At 39.0% G+C, this 18,345-nt stretch overlaps 2 protein-coding genes across 2 annotated transcripts; both read left to right on the top strand.

The window, feature by feature from the left end:
* The first annotated feature begins 67 nt into the window (after positions 1-67).
* On the top strand, positions 68-2,587 carry LOC113109080 (serine/threonine-protein kinase pim-3-like). The gene is made up of 7 exons (XM_026272623.1): positions 68-159; positions 515-793; positions 952-1,034; positions 1,152-1,199; positions 1,274-1,646; positions 1,769-1,948; positions 2,027-2,587. Exons 1-7 carry the CDS (start codon positions 135-137, stop codon positions 2,116-2,118), a joined length of 1,080 nt encoding a protein of 359 aa, XP_026128408.1. The 5' UTR covers positions 68-134; the 3' UTR covers positions 2,119-2,587.
* Positions 2,588-9,875: 7,288 nt separating this feature from the next.
* Positions 9,876-11,880, top strand: LOC113109081 (serine/threonine-protein kinase pim-3-like; the record flags this gene model as incomplete). Its single annotated transcript, XM_026272624.1, has 6 exons — positions 9,876-10,179; positions 10,338-10,420; positions 10,538-10,585; positions 10,660-11,032; positions 11,155-11,334; positions 11,413-11,880. Coding segments are annotated over 6 exons (1,080 nt in total), but the record flags the coding sequence as incomplete, so codon positions are not given.
* Positions 11,881-18,345: the final 6,465 nt, after the last annotated feature.

Genomic DNA, 18,345 nt, shown 5'->3' with positions numbered 1-18,345 from the left:
CAGATTTTTCTTTCTTTCTTTCTTTCTTTCTTTCTTTCTTTCTTTCTTTCTGTAATTAATTAATTAATTGATTAATTAATTACCTTTTTGTTGATTAATTTCTTGTTTTGATTGGAGTTTGGAGGAGTTTGTCAATGGCTCATTTGGGTGAAAGACGAGGTGAGTGTTTTAATTTAGTTTGTTTATTATTGATATGTTATTATAGTACGATGTTGTTCATTGTGTTAATGAAGTGATGTGAAGAAATGTGTGCAGGTTAACTCATTTAATCACACATTTATACCAGCTCACTGATCACATGTATTTTATTCCTTGTGTATGAAAATCAGTGAAATATGTGTTTAATTCGTTGACACAATTATAATGCTGGAAAATTATAGAGCTGCTCAAATGCAATTCAAGACAATTAAAATGTAAAGTAACCTAATTGGATGTGAGCAGTACCATTGGTGGTTGATTATTAATAAATTTTGCTAATAAAGGCTGTAAGTGTTTGATGTGTGTAATATTGCAGGCTCGGGCCGCTCCAGATCCAGGAGTGCTGCTGTCTCTCAGACGGATGATCAGGAGCTTGAGAGACGTGGCTCTGGTGACGGCGCTCAGGAACCGCTGCCAAACCCAAACCAGCCGCTGAGCCAAGAGCTGCCTGGATACATCGCACCTCTGCCTTCAGAGTTGGCCGTTTCTGTGTCCACAGATCAGCCTCACAGGAAGAGGAAGTGGCAGAGCGGCAGCCAGGAGGATGAGCATCCGTCTCCTTCATACAGAAGAGCTGCCAAACGCTCCCGCAGAGGTCAGATACACTCATATTAAACACCTGATTAAAGACTCACTCAATGATTAGTCACTGAAAATGTTCTTCAGCTGAATTACAGTAACGTTCTGTAACAGGTTTAGATGCTGCAGCATGTTTTCTGTTAAAGACGTTTCTTGTGATCTTGTGTGTTGCAGAAGCGTATGTGAAGGGCCCATTGCTGGGGCGAGGAGGATTCGGCTCTGTGTATGCTGGGACCCGCAGGTCTGATGGACTGCCAGTGAGACATTTTCTTACCTCCTGCAGTTAAACAGCTTTTAGAAATGTTGATGTCAGTAAATGTCCCTCATGGGTGATAATTAGGCAGCGTGGTTTACTGTGCTTCATCTGTCTACAGGTTGCCATCAAGTACGTCTCTAAACGAGGAACACAGAGACTGAGAGTTGTGAGTTGAGAGTGAATCTGTTGCTCTGTTTGGTCTGATTCAGCGCTGGATATAACGGAGCGTTTGTCCCGCAGGAAGGTCAGGGTCGGCTGCCGCTGGAGGTGGCGTTGATGACCCTGGTCAATTCGGCTCCTGCCTGCCCCAACGTCCTGAAGCTGCTGGAGTGGTTTGACCGTCCCAGACGCTACACCATGATCCTGGAGCGCCCGCTTCCTTGCCAAGATCTGGAGAGTTTCTGTGAGGAGAACGGACGCCTGGAGGAGAGACTGGCCAAGAAAGTGCTGCTGCAGCTGATCACGGCGCTGAAACACTGCGAGAGCCGTGGAGTCCTGCACCGGGACGTCAAACCAGAGAACCTGCTGATCTCCACAGACTCACATGACATCAAGCTGCTGGACTTCGGCTGTGGAGATCTGCTGAAAGACTCGGCCTACAAACACTTTGCAGGTTGGTTTGATCTCCCTGCAGTGATCTGTGTTTGTTTGTGGACTTTTGATGATCGAGCGAAGGGAATCTGTTTGGACTGGGGCCTCTTCAGATGATGTTTGTGGTCTTGTTGGGTCTCTCAGGCACTCTTCAGTACGCCCCTCCTGAGTGGTTTCGGCATCACCGTTATCATGCGGGACCGGCTACGGTTTGGTCAGTGGGGGTGACGCTCTACAACATCCTGTGCAGCTGTTTCCCCTTCAGAGGCGCATTGAGGGTCACCTCCAAAAGCAGACTGCTCTTTCCTAGAGAGCTGTCGACAGGCAAGAGACAGAAATCAGGTCCAGATCCAGGTGAAGCGTGTGGTTTTGTGTTCCTGAACACTGTGTTGTGTGTAACAGAGTGCCGTCAGCTGATTCGCTGGTGCCTCAGTGCAGCGGCATCAGATCGGCCCAGTTTAGACGACATTGAGCGCCACCCCTGGTTACACTGAGCAGGTGGCCAGTGACACACACTTATCTGACTCACAGCAGTCATGGCTGGATTGTCTTGTTAGGATCAGACTAGATAAATGCTTCTGATTGTTTGTATAGGGTGAGCAGGAGTGACACAGGAAGTGCAGAGAACAGCTTCCTGATCACCTACAGAAAGAGCAGAGGATCATGGACTAATGGCCGCCACACAATGAAGGGTTTTGATCCTCTGCTCCAGTCTGTGAGGGGCTCTGTGTGGATGCTGGAGGAGTCTGAACACACAGCAGCTGAAACCTCAGCCCGACGGGCCACAGATCAATATGTGTAGTTTCTCCACAAATACAGTCGAGAGAAGGGAGAAAAGTGTCAAGAAGCAGAACAGGATCAGAAAGAGTCTGGGGCAGAGTGTTAACTAGCATAATGTATTCATGGAAAAAAGTCCACTTGGTGTTAGACAGAATTTAAGTCACCAAATAATTAAGTAGTAATTCAAGTAGTCCCCACAATGTTTACGAAATAGAAATGTTGAAATTTTACACATTCAAAAGCAATGAATATAATTAAATCTAATTGTGACAAAATGTTAAAGAATGACTTTGCTTTGGCTCATTTTAACAAAGTAACATAAACAAGCAGGAAGCTTACTCCATTAGGCCCTAGTCTCTGCTTTTTATTATTTTCATTTTTAGTTTAGTAACTTTAACTTCTGCTTTAAAAGGCTTATTTTTGTTTTAAGATTACAATGTGATTTGTGATTTTAACCCTTTTTTTGCACATAATACATGCTTACATTCACTTTATTTGTTTATAAAAAAAAATTCATAAAAAGTTTTTCATAAAGTGTACTCGACTTTTTATTTTCTTTTTTAAAATGTCATAAAAAAAATAGCAAAACCTAACTAAACAGTTCCATAAAACAGTAAACTGTTTACCCCCCGCCCCCCTCGACTGCCCGCCACACTGATGGTACTTAAAACAAATTTCCAAGGTTGGCAGGTCGGCATTTGTACTCTTTTAGGTACATTCGTGTAACTTGATTTTTCTGTGTGTATTTTTGTTTTAATTTCATATTTTAAATAGTTTTATATATATATATATATTTTTTTTTTTCTGTTATTATTCAGCTACCATCAGAGCTGCTCAGACATTCTTCTAGATGTTGTCTATAAAGAAGGAGAAGGAGGCTTTCTCACTCTGTCACTAGTGTGCAGAAAGTTTTATGGCATCAGTTTTCAAAGAAGAGCTCACTTTACCTGGCTGGACATTGTGTATATTTACACTTTTCTTAACTGAACAAGTTTTTTAAAGATATTTAGAAAGTTTATTGCATTAATTCAGAGATTTAATTTACATGTATTTATTTTGGTAGGAATGGTTGACTGGAAGTCTGTCGGTCCAGATGTGAGGTGTGATGGCTGCAGATGCATCTACAAAAACACCACTGGATACTGTGGCCATGAAACGAAGGGGGTCTTCACAGCGTTCTGTTCAGACGAAGAGCTTGATGGCTTCTGTTCTATAGACTGCTACTTCCGCATAAATGAATGAATGGTTTATTTATTTATTTATTTTATTTGACTTGAATTGGCAACTGAAACTAAAATCTAAATAAATGTTTTAGTGGATAAAGCTGTGTCTGTTTGCTTTGATAAAAAGGTTAAGCATTATTCTTTGATAAAGCTTTGTCTGTTTGCTAAATTGGTTCATGTCACTTGACAGAGGGTAACTAAACTCTTATGACACTTTTTTTGTTTTGTCAACTACAGTATTGTTCAAAATAATAGCAGTACAATGTGACTAACCAGAATAATCAAGGTTTTTAGTATATTTTTTATTGCTACGTGGCAAACAAGTTACCAGTAGGTTCAGTAGATTGTCAGAAAACAAACAAGACCCAGCATTCATGATATGCACGCTCTTAAGGCTGTGCAATTGGGCAATTAGTTGAAAGGGGTGTGTTCAAAAAAATAGCAGTGTCTACCTTTGACTGTACAAACTCAAAACTATTTTGTACAAACATTTTTTTTTTCTGGGATTTAGCAATCCTGTGAATCACTAAACTAATATTTAGTTGTATGACCACAGTTTTTTAAAACTGCTTGACATCTGTGTGGCATGGAGTCAACCAACTTGTGGCACCTCTCAGCTGTTATTCCACTCCATGATTCTTTAACAACATTCCACAATTCATTCACATTTCTTGGTTTTGCTTCAGAAACAGCATTTTTGATATCACCCCACAAGTTCTCAATTGGATTAAGGTCTGGAGATTGGGCTGGCCACTCCATAACATTAATTTTGTTGGTTTGGAACCAAGACTTTGCCCGTTTACTAGTGTGTTTTGGGTCATTGTCTTGTTGAAACAACCATTTCAAGGGCATGTCCTCTTCAGCATAGGGCAACATGACCTCTTCAAGTATTTTAACATATGCAAACTGATCCATGATCCCTGGTATGCGATAAATAGGCCCAACACCATAGTAGGAGAAACATGCCCATATCATGATGCTTGCACCTCCATGCTTCACTGTCTTCACTGTGTACTGTGGCTTGAATTCAGAGTTTGGGGGTCGTCTCACAAACTGCCTGTGGCCCTTGGACCCAAAAAGAACAATTTTACTCTCATCAGTCCACAAAATGTTCCTCCATTTCTCTTTAGGCCAGTTGATGTGTTCTTTGGCAAATTGTAACCTCTTCTGCACATGCCTTTTTTTTAACAGAGGGACTTTGCGGGGGATTCTTGAAAATAGATTAGCTTCACACAGACGTCTTCTAACTGTCACCGTACTTACAGGTAACTCCAGACTGTCTTTGATCATCCTGGAGGTGATCATTGGCTGAGCCTTTGCCATTCTGGTTATTCTTCTATCCATTTTGATGGTTGTCTTCCGTTTTCTTCCACGTCTCTCTGGTTTTGCTCTCCATTTTAAGGCATTGGAGATCATTTTAGCTGAACAGCCTATCATTTTTTGCACCTCTTTATAGGTTTTCCCCTCTCTAATCAACTTTTTAATCAAAGTACACTGTTCTTCTGAACAATGTCTTGAACGACCCATTTTCCTCAGCTTTCAAATGCATGTTCAACAAGTGTTGGCTTCATCCTTAAATAGGGGCCACTTGATTCACAACTGTTTCTTCACAAAATTGATGACCTCAGTGATTGAATGCCACACTGCTATTTTTTTGAACACACCCCTTTCAACTAATTCAACTAATTGCCCAATTGCACAGCCTTAAGAGCGTGCATATCATGAATGCTGGGTCTCATTTGTTTTCTGAGAATCTACTGAATCTACTGGTAACTTGTTTGCCACGTAGCAATAAAAAAATATACGAAAAACCTTGATTATTCTGGTTAGTCACATTGTACTGCTATTATTTTGAACAATACTGTATATATTTTTCTCTATCAGGCAGAAGGCCTCCAGAATTCTTAAAAGAATTTGCAGATTTCCTCCCAGACATTCTGGTTACAGTTGATAAGTTGCTAATCATGGGAGATTTTAATATTCACGTTGACAATTCAAATGATGCATTAGGACTTGCATTTACTGACCTAATAAACTCTTTTGGAGTCAAGCAAAATGTCACCGAGAAAAACTAACTTGGAAGTTTTTAGATTTGCATGGAAAAACAGTATGTCCAGCTATAGACAGGCTCTAAAAACTGCTGGGGCAGAGCATATACACAAACTCATTGAAAATAACCAAAACAATCCAAGGTTTTTATTTAACACAGTGGATAAATTAACAAATTACCAGATGACACCTGATTCAAATATTCCATCAACGTTTAATAGTAATGACTTTATGAATTTCTTCACTGATAAAATAGATAACATTTGAAATACAATAGCGAATGTAAATTCTACAGCCTCTAACACTTCAGTTTCATCCAACGCACCCAAAGATAAACTGCAGTGCCTACAAATATAGGACAAGAAGAGCTAAATAAAATTATCACTGTAACTAAACCAACAACATGTTTATTAGATCCTGTACCCACTAAATTACTGAAAGAGTTGTTACCTGTAGCTGAAGAACCGCTTCTCAATATCATTTACTCATCGTTATCTTTAGGTCACGTCCCAAAACCATTCAAGCTGGCGGTTATTAAGCCTCTTATTAAGAAACCAAAATTAGATCTTAGTGAACCGGCAAATTATAGGCCTATTTCAAATCTTCCATTTATGTCTAAAATTTTAGAAAAAGTTGTATCTGCTCAATTGAACTCCTTCCTGCAAAAAAAAATTATCTGTATGAAGAATTTCAGTCAGGTTTCAGCCCCCACCATAGCACCGAAACTGCACTTGTTAAAATAACAAATGACCTGCTTCTTGCGACAGATCAAGGCTGCATCTCATTGCTAGTTTTACTTGATCTTAGTGCTACATTCAACACCATAGATCATGACATACTCATAGATCAATTACTAATCTATAGAGGCATTCAAGGGCAGGATCTAAGATGGTTTAGATCCTACCTGTCCGATATCTACCATTTTGTTTATTTAAATGGGGAATCATCTCATTTATCACCAGTAAAATGTGGAGTGCCACAAGGATCCGTCCTAGGTCCACTTATATTTTCAATATACATGTTGCCCCTTTGTAATATTATTAGAAAATACGGAATTAGCTTCCACTGTTATGCTGATGATACTCAGCTATATATCTCAACGAGACCAGATTCAACTTCTAAATTATCTAATATAACAGAGTGTGTTAAAAATTTAAAAGATTGGATGACCAATAATTTTATCCTATTAAATTTGGATAAGACAGAGATATTAAATATTGCAACAAAAAAATGTACACAGAATCTTGTAATTACAATCTGCAACTAGACGGATGTACTGTTACTACCTCTACAGTCAAAAATCTGGGTGTTATATTAGAAAGCAACTTGTCTTTTGAAAATCATATTTCCCATGTTACAAAAATTGCATTCGTCCATCTTAGAAACATTGCCAAGCTATGAAACATGTTATCGGTTTCTGAAGCAGAAAAGCTAGTTCATACATTCATGACCTCTAGACTGGACTATTGTAATGCACTTCTAGGTGGTTGTCCTGCTTCTTCAATAAATAAGCTACAGGTAGTCCAAAATTCAGCAGCTAGAGTCTTTACCAGGTCAAGAAAATATGATCATATTACCCCAGTTTTATAGTCTCTGCACTGGCTACCTATTGAGTTCCATATCAGTTACAAATGATCATGACTTACCTATAAGGCCCTAAATGGTTTAGCTCCTGCGTACCTAACTAGCCTTATACCACGTTATAATTCGTCACGCTCCCTAAGGTCATAAAACGCTGGACTTTCGGTAGTTCCTAGGATAGCAAAGTCCACTAAAGGAGGTAGAGCTTTTACATATTTGGCTACCAAACTCTGGAATAGCCTTCCTGATAATGTTCGGGGTTCAGACACACTCTCTCTGTTTAAATCTATATATTAAAAATGCATCTCTTTCGCCAAGCATTCGAATAATGCAGCTCTTAAATTGTGAGTGTAGTTGCATCTGATCAAATGCGCATTCTTATTCTTTAGCTTGGGTTAAACTAATTAATTTTACTTTGTTGGAACAGCAGCTATGCTGATGATGTCTCTATTTGTTTCTATGTTTTGCTACGGGATGTAGGATTTACACAAGCTCCAGTCTGGATCCAGAACACCTGAGAAGAGATGATGCTGACCCTGATGCTTATCCTGAATCAACAAACAGAACTAACAAATATTGCTACAAGTGTGACTGCATCATAATAATTGCTGTTAATAATATTCACCATCTGGCTGACTACGTCTTGTATTAATTTTCATATGCGCACAAACTGACAGTCACCACTTATAAGCTACTACTAAATATTGTAGAAACGTTATTTCCTTTAAAGTTTGTAATGGTTTGTATTGTACAAAGCACAAAAAAATAATAATTGAATTTAATTGAAAAGGCCCCCACCTTTCGTTTCACCAATGAGAAACCTTTCGGCACGTTCCCCACCTTTCGTTTCACCAATGAGAAACATTTTGGCGTGTTCCCCGCCTTTCGTTTGACTAATGAGAAACCTTTTGGCATGCCCATTGCTCCTACCTGCATGTAGCTTTTAAATGGTTTTGACTAGGTCCTGAGCTGTGTTTAACAAGAGATTATAAATAATCATACTCTTAAAAGCTATAACCACAAATAAGTAAATATATTAAACTTGTTCTTATGAATATTCATGAGATGATCCAACATATTATAAGTTGTATCATAATGCAGTCCTTATAATGCTTTAAGGATACCCTTATAATGTATAATATGGGCTTCATAGAAAGTGTTAATACAAAAATACTTGAACAGAACAGAATGAAATGGTATTATTCCAGGGCCTGAACAATTAAATCAATTTAATTATTAGGGTTATGTAGCTACCCATAACTGCATAAAGATAAATAATGTGAAAAAAATTATGTAACTATAAATATATCCTAATATAGCCCAAATGTGGCCCATCTGGGACCCACAAATAAACAATAATGGGCAGCCTAACTGGGTCCACAACTGTATCCAAGCTGGGCACACATTCAGCCCATCAAAGTCCCCACTCTGAGCCCATGCCCAGTTGACACCCACATAGCCCAGATAAATCCCATGCGGGACCCACATGGACATGTTGGCTGGGAGAAAGACAATATCTATTAATATTTTTTTTTTTTTACCATTTCTGAGCACTTTATGGTTAGGAATTATTCACAACAATATTCTACAACAACATTACGTTATATCTCAAGGTTTTAGTTGAAAACGTGTACAAATATTTATGCCGAAATCATAACATAACACGCGTCGCTATAGCAACTACAATTCGAATTCACTTATGCTCGCCTGATGTCGCGTGCGCAAAAGCGCGAGCGCACACATTTATCTTATACATTGAATTTTAATATACTTTTTATATTACCTTGTGAGATTTATTAATAAAGGCATAAATCAGTATATATCAGAGATGCTATAATGAGCTCTGGTTAAACTGAATTAGAGTTTATTAAGGTTTTCAATAGTTTTGAACTCACGCACGCGAATTGTAGTTGCTATAGCGACGCGTGTTATGATCTGATCGATATCTGCTGGTTGAGAGACGAGGCGACTTCAGAGACTTCTGGAGAACATTTTCTGTGCTGAGATTGTGATTTTCGACGGAGTTCAGAGAAGAGACTTTTATTTTAGGAGATCGGAGGATTTTTCTTTGAGTAGAGTTTTATTTTTGAAGGATTTCTGATTATTTCTGAGGAAAGACTTATTCTATTTTTCTCTTCTTATTTCAGATTTTTCTTTCTTTCTTTCTTTCTTTCTTTCTTTCTGTAATTAATTAATTGATTAATTAATTACCTTTTTGTTGATTAATTTCTTGTTTTGATTGGAGTTTGGAGGAGTTTGTCAATGGCTCATTTGGGTGAAAGACAAGGTGAGTGTTTTAATTTAGTTTGTTTATTATTGGTATGTTATTATAGTACGATGTTGTTCATTGTGTTAAATGAAGTGATGTGAAGAAATGTGTGCAGGTTAACTCATTTAATCACACATTTATACCAGCTCACTGATCACATGTATTTTATTCCTTGTGTATGAAAATCAGTGAAATATGTGTTTAATTCTTTGACACAATTATAATGCTGGAAAATTATAGAGCTGCTCAAATGCAGTTCAAGACAATTAAAATGTAAAGTAACCTAATTGGATGTGAGCAGTACCATTGGTGGTTGATTATTAATAAATGTTGCTAATAAAGGCTGTAAGTGTTTGATGTGTGTAATATTGCAGGCTCGGGCCGCTCCAGATCCAGGAGTGCTGCTGTCTCTCAGACGGATGATCAGGAGCTTGAGAGACGTGGCTCTGGTGACGGCGCTCAGGAACCGCTGCCAAACCCAAACCAGCCGCTGAGCCAAGAGCTGCCTGGATACATCGCACCTCTGCCTTCAGAGTTGGCCGTTTCTGTGTCCACAGATCAGCCTCACAGGAAGAGGAAGTGGCAGAGCGGCAGCCAGGAGGATGAGCATCCGTCTCCTTCATACAGAAGAGCTGCCAAACGCTCCCGCAGAGGTCAGATACACTCATATTAAACACCTGATTAAAGACTCACTCAATGATTAGTCACTGAAAATGTTCTTCAGCTGAATTACAGTAACGTTCTGTAACAGGTTTAGATGCTGCAGCATGTTTTCTGTTAAAGACGTTTCTTGTGATCTTGTGTGTTGCAGAAGCGTATGTGAAGGGCCCATTGCTGGGGCGAGGAGGATTCGGCTCTGTGTATGCTGGGACCCGCAGGTCTGATGGACTGCCAGTGAGACATTTTCTTACCTCCTGCAGTTAAACAGCTTTTAGAAATGTTGATGTCAGTAAATGTCCCTCATGGGTGATAATTAGGCAGCGTGGTTTACTGTGCTTCATCTGTCTACAGGTTGCCATCAAGTACGTCTCTAAACGAGGAACACAGAGACTGAGAGTTGTGAGTTGAGAGTGAATCTGTTGCTCTGTTTGGTCTGATTCAGCGCTGGATATAACGGAGCGTTTGTCCCGCAGGAAGGTCAGGGTCGGCTGCCGCTGGAGGTGGCGTTGATGACCCTGGTCAATTCGGCTCCTGCCTGCCCCAACGTCCTGAAGCTGCTGGAGTGGTTTGACCGTCCCAGACGCTACACCATGATCCTGGAGCGCCCGCTTCCTTGCCAAGATCTGGAGAGTTTCTGTGAGGAGAACGGACGCCTGGAGGAGAGACTGGCCAAGAAAGTGCTGCTGCAGCTGATCACGGCGCTGAAACACTGCGAGAGCCGTGGAGTCCTGCACCGGGACGTCAAACCAGAGAACCTGCTGATCTCCACAGACTCACATGACATCAAGCTGCTGGACTTCGGCTGTGGAGATCTGCTGAAAGACTCGGCCTACAAACACTTTGCAGGTTGGTTTGATCTCCCTGCAGTGATCTGTGTTTGTTTGTGGACTTTTGATGATCGAGCGAAGGGAATCTGTTTGGACTGGGGCCTCTTCAGATGATGTTTGTGGTCTTGTTGGGTCTCTCAGGCACTCTTCAGTACGCCCCTCCTGAGTGGTTTCGGCATCACCGTTATCATGCGGGACCGGCTACGGTTTGGTCAGTGGGGGTGACGCTCTACAACATCCTGTGCAGCTGTTTCCCCTTCAGAGGCGCATTGAGGGTCACCTCCAAAAGCAGACTGCTCTTTCCTAGAGAGCTGTCGACAGGCAAGAGACAGAAATCCGGTCCAGATCCAGGTGAAGCGTGTGGTTTTGTGTTCCTGAACACTGTGTTGTGTGTAACAGAGTGCCGTCAGCTGATTCGCTGGTGCCTCAGTGCAGCGGCATCAGATCGGCCCAGTTTAGACGACATTGAGCGCCACCCCTGGTTACACTGAGCAGGTGGCCAGTGACACACACTTATCTGACTCACAGCAGTCATGGCTGGATTGTCTTGTTAGGATCAGACTAGATAAATGCTTCTGATTGTTTGTATAGGGTGAGCAGGAGTGACACAGGAAGTGCAGAGAACAGCTTCCTGATCACCTACAGAAAGAGCAGAGGATCATGGACTAATGGCCGCCACACAATGAAGGGTTTTGATCCTCTGCTCCAGTCTGTGAGGGGCTCTGTGTGGATGCTGGAGGAGTCTGAACACACAGCAGCTGAAACCTCAGCCCGACGGGCCACAGATCAATATGTGTAGTTTCTCCACAAATACAGTCGAGAGAAGGGAGAAAAGTGTCAAGAAGCAGAACAGGATCAGAAAGAGTCTGGGGCTAGCATAATGTATTCATGGAAAAAAGTCCACTTGGTGTTAGACAGAATTTAAGTCACCAAAAAATTAAGTAGTAATTCAAGTAGTCCCCACAATGTTTACGAAATAGAAATGTTGAAATTTTACACATTCAAAAGCAATGAATATAATTAAATCTAATTGTGACAAAATGTTAAAGAATGACTTTGCTTTGGCTCATTTTAACAAAGTAACATAAACAAGCAGGAAGCTTACTCCATTAGGCCCTAGTCTCTGCTTTTTATTATTTTCATTTTTAGTTTAGTAACTTTAACTTCTGCTTTAAAAGGCTTATTTTTGTTTTAAGATTACAATGTGATTTGTGATTTTAACCCTTTTTTTGCACATAATACATGCTTACATTCACTTTATTTGTTTATAAAAAAAAATCAGAAAGAGTTTTTCATAAAGTGTACTCGACTTTTTATTTTCTTTTTTAAAATGTCATAAAAAAATAGCAAAACCTAACTAAACAGTTGCATAAAACAGTAAACTGTTTACCCCCCGCCCCCCTCGACCGCCCGCCACACTGATGGTACTTAAAACAAATTTACAAGGTTGGCAGGTCGGCATTTGTACTCTTTTAGGTACATTCGTGTAACTTGATTTTTCTGTGTGTATTTTTGTTTTAATTTCATATTTTAAATAGTTTTATATATATACATATATTTTTTTCTGTTATTATTCAGCTACCATCAGAGCTGCTCAGACATTCTTCTAGATGTTGTCTATAAAGAAGGAGAAGGAGCCTTTCTCACTCTGTCACTAGTGTGCAGAAAGTTTTATGGCATCAGTTTTCAAAGAAGAGCTCACTTTACCTGGCTGGACATTATGAATATTTACAATTTTATTAACTGAACAAGTTTTTTTAAGATATTTAGAAAGTTTATTACATTACAGAGATTTTATTTATTTATTTTCTTAGGAATCGTTGACTGGAAGTCTGTCGGTCCAGATGTGAGGTGTGATGGCTGCAGATGCATCTACAAAAACACCACTGGATACTGTGGCCATGAAACGAAGGGGGTCTTCACAGCGTTCTGTTCAGACGAAGAGCTTGCTGGCTTCTGTTCTATAGACTGCTACTTCCGCATAAATGGATGAATGAATGAATGAGTGGTTTATTTATTTATTTATTTTATTTGACTTGAATTGGCAACTGAAACTAAAATCTAAATAAATGTTTTAGTGGATAAAGCTGTGTCTGTTTGCTTTGATAAAAAGGTTAAGCATTATTCTTTGATAAAGCTTTGTCTGTTTGCTAAATTGGTTAATGTCACTTGACAGAGGTTAACTAAACTCTTATGACACTTTTTTTTGTTTTGTCAACTATATATTTTTCTCTATCAGGCAGAAGGCCTCCAAAATTCTTAAAAGAATTTGCAGATTTCCTCTCAGACCTTCTGGTTACAGTTGATAAGTTGCTAATCATGGGAAATTTTAATATTCACGTTGACAATTCAAATGATGCATTAGGACTTGCGTTTACTGACCTAATAAACTCTTTTGGAGTCAAGCAAAATGTCACCGAGCCCACTCATCGTTTTAATCATCGCTAGATTTAATTATATCGCATGGAATCAATCTTACTGATATAGATATCGTACCTCAATGTAATAATATTACAGACCATGTCCTTGTATTGTGCATGCTGCGTATCACTGATATTAACTACATGTCTCAGCGTTACCGTCTATAGACAGATTCGCAAATAGCCCGTCTGATCTATCTCAACTGCTATTTGTACCTAAAACTACACATGAACTAGACGAAATGACTGGCAACATGGGCACTATTTTCTCTAATACATTAGAAGCTGTTGCCCCCATCAAATTGAAAAAGGTTAGAGAAAAACGTACTGTGCCATGGTATAACAGTAATACTCACTCTCTCAAGAAAGAAACTCGTAGTCTTGAATGCAAATGGAGAAAAACTAACTTGGAAGTTTTTAGAATTGCATGGAAAAACAGTATGTCCAGCTATAGACAGGCTCTAAAAACTGCTAGGGCAGAGCATATACACAAACTCATTGAAAATAACCAAAACAATCCAAGGTTTTTATTTAACACAGTGGATAAATTAACAAATTACCAGATGACACCTGATTCAAATATTCCATCAACGTTTAATAGTAATGACTTTATGAATTTCTTCACTGATAAAATAGATAACATTTGAAATACAATAGCGAATGTAAATTCTACAGCCTCTAACACTTCAGTTTCATCCAACGCACCCAAAGATAAACTGCAGTGCCTACAAATATAGGACAAGAAGAGCTAAATGAACTTATCACTGTAACTAAACCAACAACATGTTTATTAGATCCTGTACCCACTAAATTATGTGGTGTATTTTGCCGGTTCTCCAAACAATCGAACTCAGCCAGGGATTTTTCTCTCAGAAGAAAAGATTTAATTTTAAGCAAAACAAAGCCAAGAGGTCCTTGCAAGGAGATCTCTCGAATGCAATTTGGTTTCTCCTTATATACACTATGTTGGGCGGTTCCACATAGTCAAACTTTTCTTTTAGACTACACTTTTCATCCATCCCAGGAGAGGAGAGGCCCTCTGCTTGATTTAGTATGAAGATAGGCCCTTTCTGGCCATATGTTTCTCCTCAGTTCTGAACATTCCAGGGCGTAGGCAACTTTCTATCCATTACCTATAGGATTATAATGGAAAAACAACTAGCAACAAAATGGCTTGATTCACATTGATTATTCTTGATTGATTAAAATCTTACTAATAAAAATCTTCCACATATTCTCCCCTTTGAGACGTAATAAGTCTCACATTTGATTGTTCTTATCCAGAGTGCTACTCCATAATCCAGTCATATTAGTTACACTACCTAGTGACTAAATAGGTCACATTATATTATCACCAGTGACTAGATTATGAAATTCCACTCTGAGGGATTACTGGACCAAACATCTCTCTCCTAATTTGACAAGGAGTGAGTAAAAGATCCAGTCTCCCTAACCCCTCTTTAATAGTAAACATTGTTAAAAGCATGAATGTGCAAATGGTTCAGCATTTGCCTGGTTATCACAGTTTTGTATAAAAGGCATAAAAATACATACACATACAAATACAAATCACATCACACATTGAATATCACAAGATTATAAGAGTTGAACTTCAGCTTAGATATGTATCAATTTCCCATTATTTTGATATCTTTGAATTTAATTTGCTTAGCTGTGGCTTTGACTAGTGACCTCAATAGGAAGTATACAGTAAAATAGTAAATCTCCTGTCATTAATGCCATTCCTAAAAACTTTCCCTATTTAGTTATAAACTATGCTACCCATGCTCCTAACTGTAAATCGAACCAGTCTTACATTTTATTATCTTTTCCAACATTTTCTTTATCTACTATTCTTAGCCTTTTCAATTTGATCATTACTTCATTAAATGCTCCCTTCTATAAATACAGCATTTTCCCCAAAACATAACACATACTTTTCCTTCTTCAATTTTCTATTTTGCTCCTTTCATTCTATTTGTTGCATCCAATTGCTCTATTTTCCCTTCAAATCTTCCTACATCCATATTTCCCTTCTCATAACCTTCAAATTCTTCATCTACCATTACTTAACATTCTCTTTCCACCTTTTCTTTTCTATTTGTTGGCTCATATCTGCTCCCAAGTATTTTGATCTCAGTAGCAGTCCCATCACTCTCTCATTCCATCTTCACCAGGGAGACTCTTTGCGAGTCGTTGCAATGGTCTTTCCCTCGTTGGCAAGGGTGGGTCGTTACTAGCACTCCCTTCATCCCTCACTTTATGCTGTGTGGAGTTGTTGAAGCTGGTTGGGGTATTTTAAGGTTAGAGATGTGAACTCAGGTGTCACTCTGTAACCATTTTGCTGATAAATGCCAGGCTCTCTTGAGCTCATAACTGCACCCTCACTGGTTCTCTTTGATGGAGCGAAGCATTCCTTGGTCTTACTGGAACTGCTGTCACCTGTAAATGGAAAACTTAAGAATTTTTTGTTAGTGTTATCAAGCATGCTAATTTGTTCATCTTGCCAGTCGTCCTTCTTGGTGTGACCTGTGGAAATTTAATGTGGGTTTAGGGCTGTCTTGGCCCCTTTTTGAGTTTTCACAATTTCAGTGCTGTCTTTACTATTTTTTTATTCCTTTCAATTTAATTCTCAGCAATTTCCTTATTCAGTTATCTCTTTGTTGTGTAAACTGAGTTCCACTATTTTAATGGATAATTTATCTAGGCCTATGTTGCTCGGTAGCATAGGCCTTTTGACCTGGAAAACACTCAACCCACTGTATTTATTTTAACAGTCAGAAAGATAATATTTCATCCTTTTGACACAATCTGCTCCATCATGATATGCTGAAAAGAAAGTTAGATGTGGGTGGACAGAGCAAGCTTGCTTTGCTCTGCCTTCCCATGTTATACGCTGCGCATGTGTGGCACTGTTTTTCTTTCTGCCACAACAAAGACCTTGGTACTGACCAGGAAACTTAACCAAATACATCCATGGTCATTATTTTTCTGGGCATAAGTTTGCCCTGTGGGTCCACAATCGAATTTGTATACAGCTGTTTGGGCAAATTGATTGAATTGCCTCAGTGTCTCGTCAGACACTCTCTTTCATGCCATACAACACCATCATTCATACTTTTTCACACACTTTCATTCCCCCTTTTTTTTTTTTTCTCAAAATCTCATAGATTAATTTGTTTAGAATATTAGGCCTAGGCATTGGGCATTTGAGAGAGCCAATTATCATTTCTCAAATGTCATGTGTTTGTCTAATTTAAAGTTTAGTCAAATACTTTTTTGTTATTGCTCATGAGCAACTCTGAGAAGAGGATTGGAGATCTCTGTAAATCTTGGATCCATGGCCATCAACATTTCCATCTGGTTATCCCCAGTGATGACAGTATATGTGATTACATGATTTTGGATCTTTGGAATAATCTTTTATTCATTATTATTTTATTCAGTTTTACCTTAGAAAATTACCTTAAAACAAAATGGAGTGACCAATATTTCTATTTTGTCAACCATATACATTTTTTCTATTGTTCATCAAGATACCCTTTTTTATTCATTTATTTATTCTCTTCTTTCCCAAAGAGCTCAGCATTGTTGTCAAGTATTCAGTTGTGCATTTTCCCCTAGTTGTTTAATGAAACAGTCTTACTCTGCCAAATCCAGCTCCGTGTTTATCTGATTGGTGAGTCAAGTACTCACTTCTGTCTGTCAAAATTATTTTTTTCTTTAAGACATAAGGCTGGTCTGGTACCTATTGAAAAGCAGATTGAGAGAGTTAGTTAAAACACAGAATTTAAGGAAGTGCTGTGAGACCAGTGAATAATCAAGAGTAAAACATAGTAAACAAGATAATGAAATAAAATATTTAACATTTGAAGCAGTCTCTATAGTGTTCATTGAATATGCAGCACCTGTGCACTTAAGGGATGGAAGTCCTTCTGGTTACATCATCAGTCTGGGCTGTTTTACCGGGTTGTCAGGCTGTGATGGCACTCAAAGACCTGATGTTGTGGTGTACGGTCTCCGTTGTTTCTCTGCTTCTTCTCAGTCTGGCTTCTGGTTGCTTTCTGCCAGAGTTTTGCATTTCATAATGTTCTTTTCACCCTCAGGAAAAGTCTCAAGTGAAAGATTCACCTTTTCCTGCTTCTCCTTGCTGAAGTGTAATAATAATAATAATAATAATAATTCCTTACATTTATATAGCGCTTTTCTAGCACTCAAAGCGCTTTACATAGACAGGGGGTATCTCCTCATCCACCACCAGTGTGCAGCATCCACCTGGATGATGCGACGGCAGCCATAGTGCGCCAGAACGCCCACCACACACCAGCTTACTGGTGGAGAGGAGACAGAGTGATGAAGCCAATCAGTAGATATGGGGACTGTTAGGAGGCCATGATGGTCCGAGGCCAATGGGCGAATTTAGAAGTGTGTTCTTCTCTTTCAAGAGGGGAGGGGAACATCCATCAGCCCCTCCCTCTTCTTCTTTCTTCAGCTGTTTGCTGCTTTGCCATTCCTCGACAGACTCTATTTCATTGCTTTCCTTTGTCAAGGCACTGTTCCGAAAGTCATCTGAAATTTGAACACTCAGAGACTGCATTAATCAAATGTACCTATGTAACTTCTGACCAAATTGTGTCTGAGCAATCAGCTCTTTTCCTAATTTTCACTTTTCAACCTCTTCTTTCAGTGGTCCCTTAATAAAAACAAAATCATCTGGTTGAAAACCGCAGTTCTCTTATTCTTTGTTAGTAAAGCAAGTTCTTCATTGCCAGAGATGTATAAAGTACTAGAGACCCATACTTGAGTAAAAGTACAACTGCTCTATCAAAAAAGTGACTTGAGTAGAAGTTGAAGTGCTCTTTAAGCACCACACTTAAGTAGAAGTACTAAAGTATTCAACATTTTTTGTACT

This window comes from Carassius auratus, chromosome 9, assembly GCF_003368295.1.
Source record: "Carassius auratus strain Wakin chromosome 9, ASM336829v1, whole genome shotgun sequence".
In the NCBI taxonomy this organism is placed as follows: Eukaryota; Metazoa; Chordata; class Actinopteri; order Cypriniformes; family Cyprinidae; genus Carassius; species Carassius auratus.
Note: the sequence above shows the minus strand (reverse complement) of the source record. Positions and strands in the feature narration are given on the sequence as shown.

Coding starts and splice junctions, on each gene's coding strand:
- LOC113109080 (XM_026272623.1), top strand. CDS start 135: ATGGCTCATTTGGGTGAAAGACGAG. Junction 1,647..1,768: donor GGCCTACAAACACTTTGCAG/GTTGGTTTGATC, acceptor TGGGTCTCTCAG/GCACTCTTCAGTACGCCCCT. Junction 1,949..2,026: donor TCCTAGAGAGCTGTCGACAG/GCAAGAGACAGA, acceptor TGTGTGTAACAG/AGTGCCGTCAGCTGATTCGC.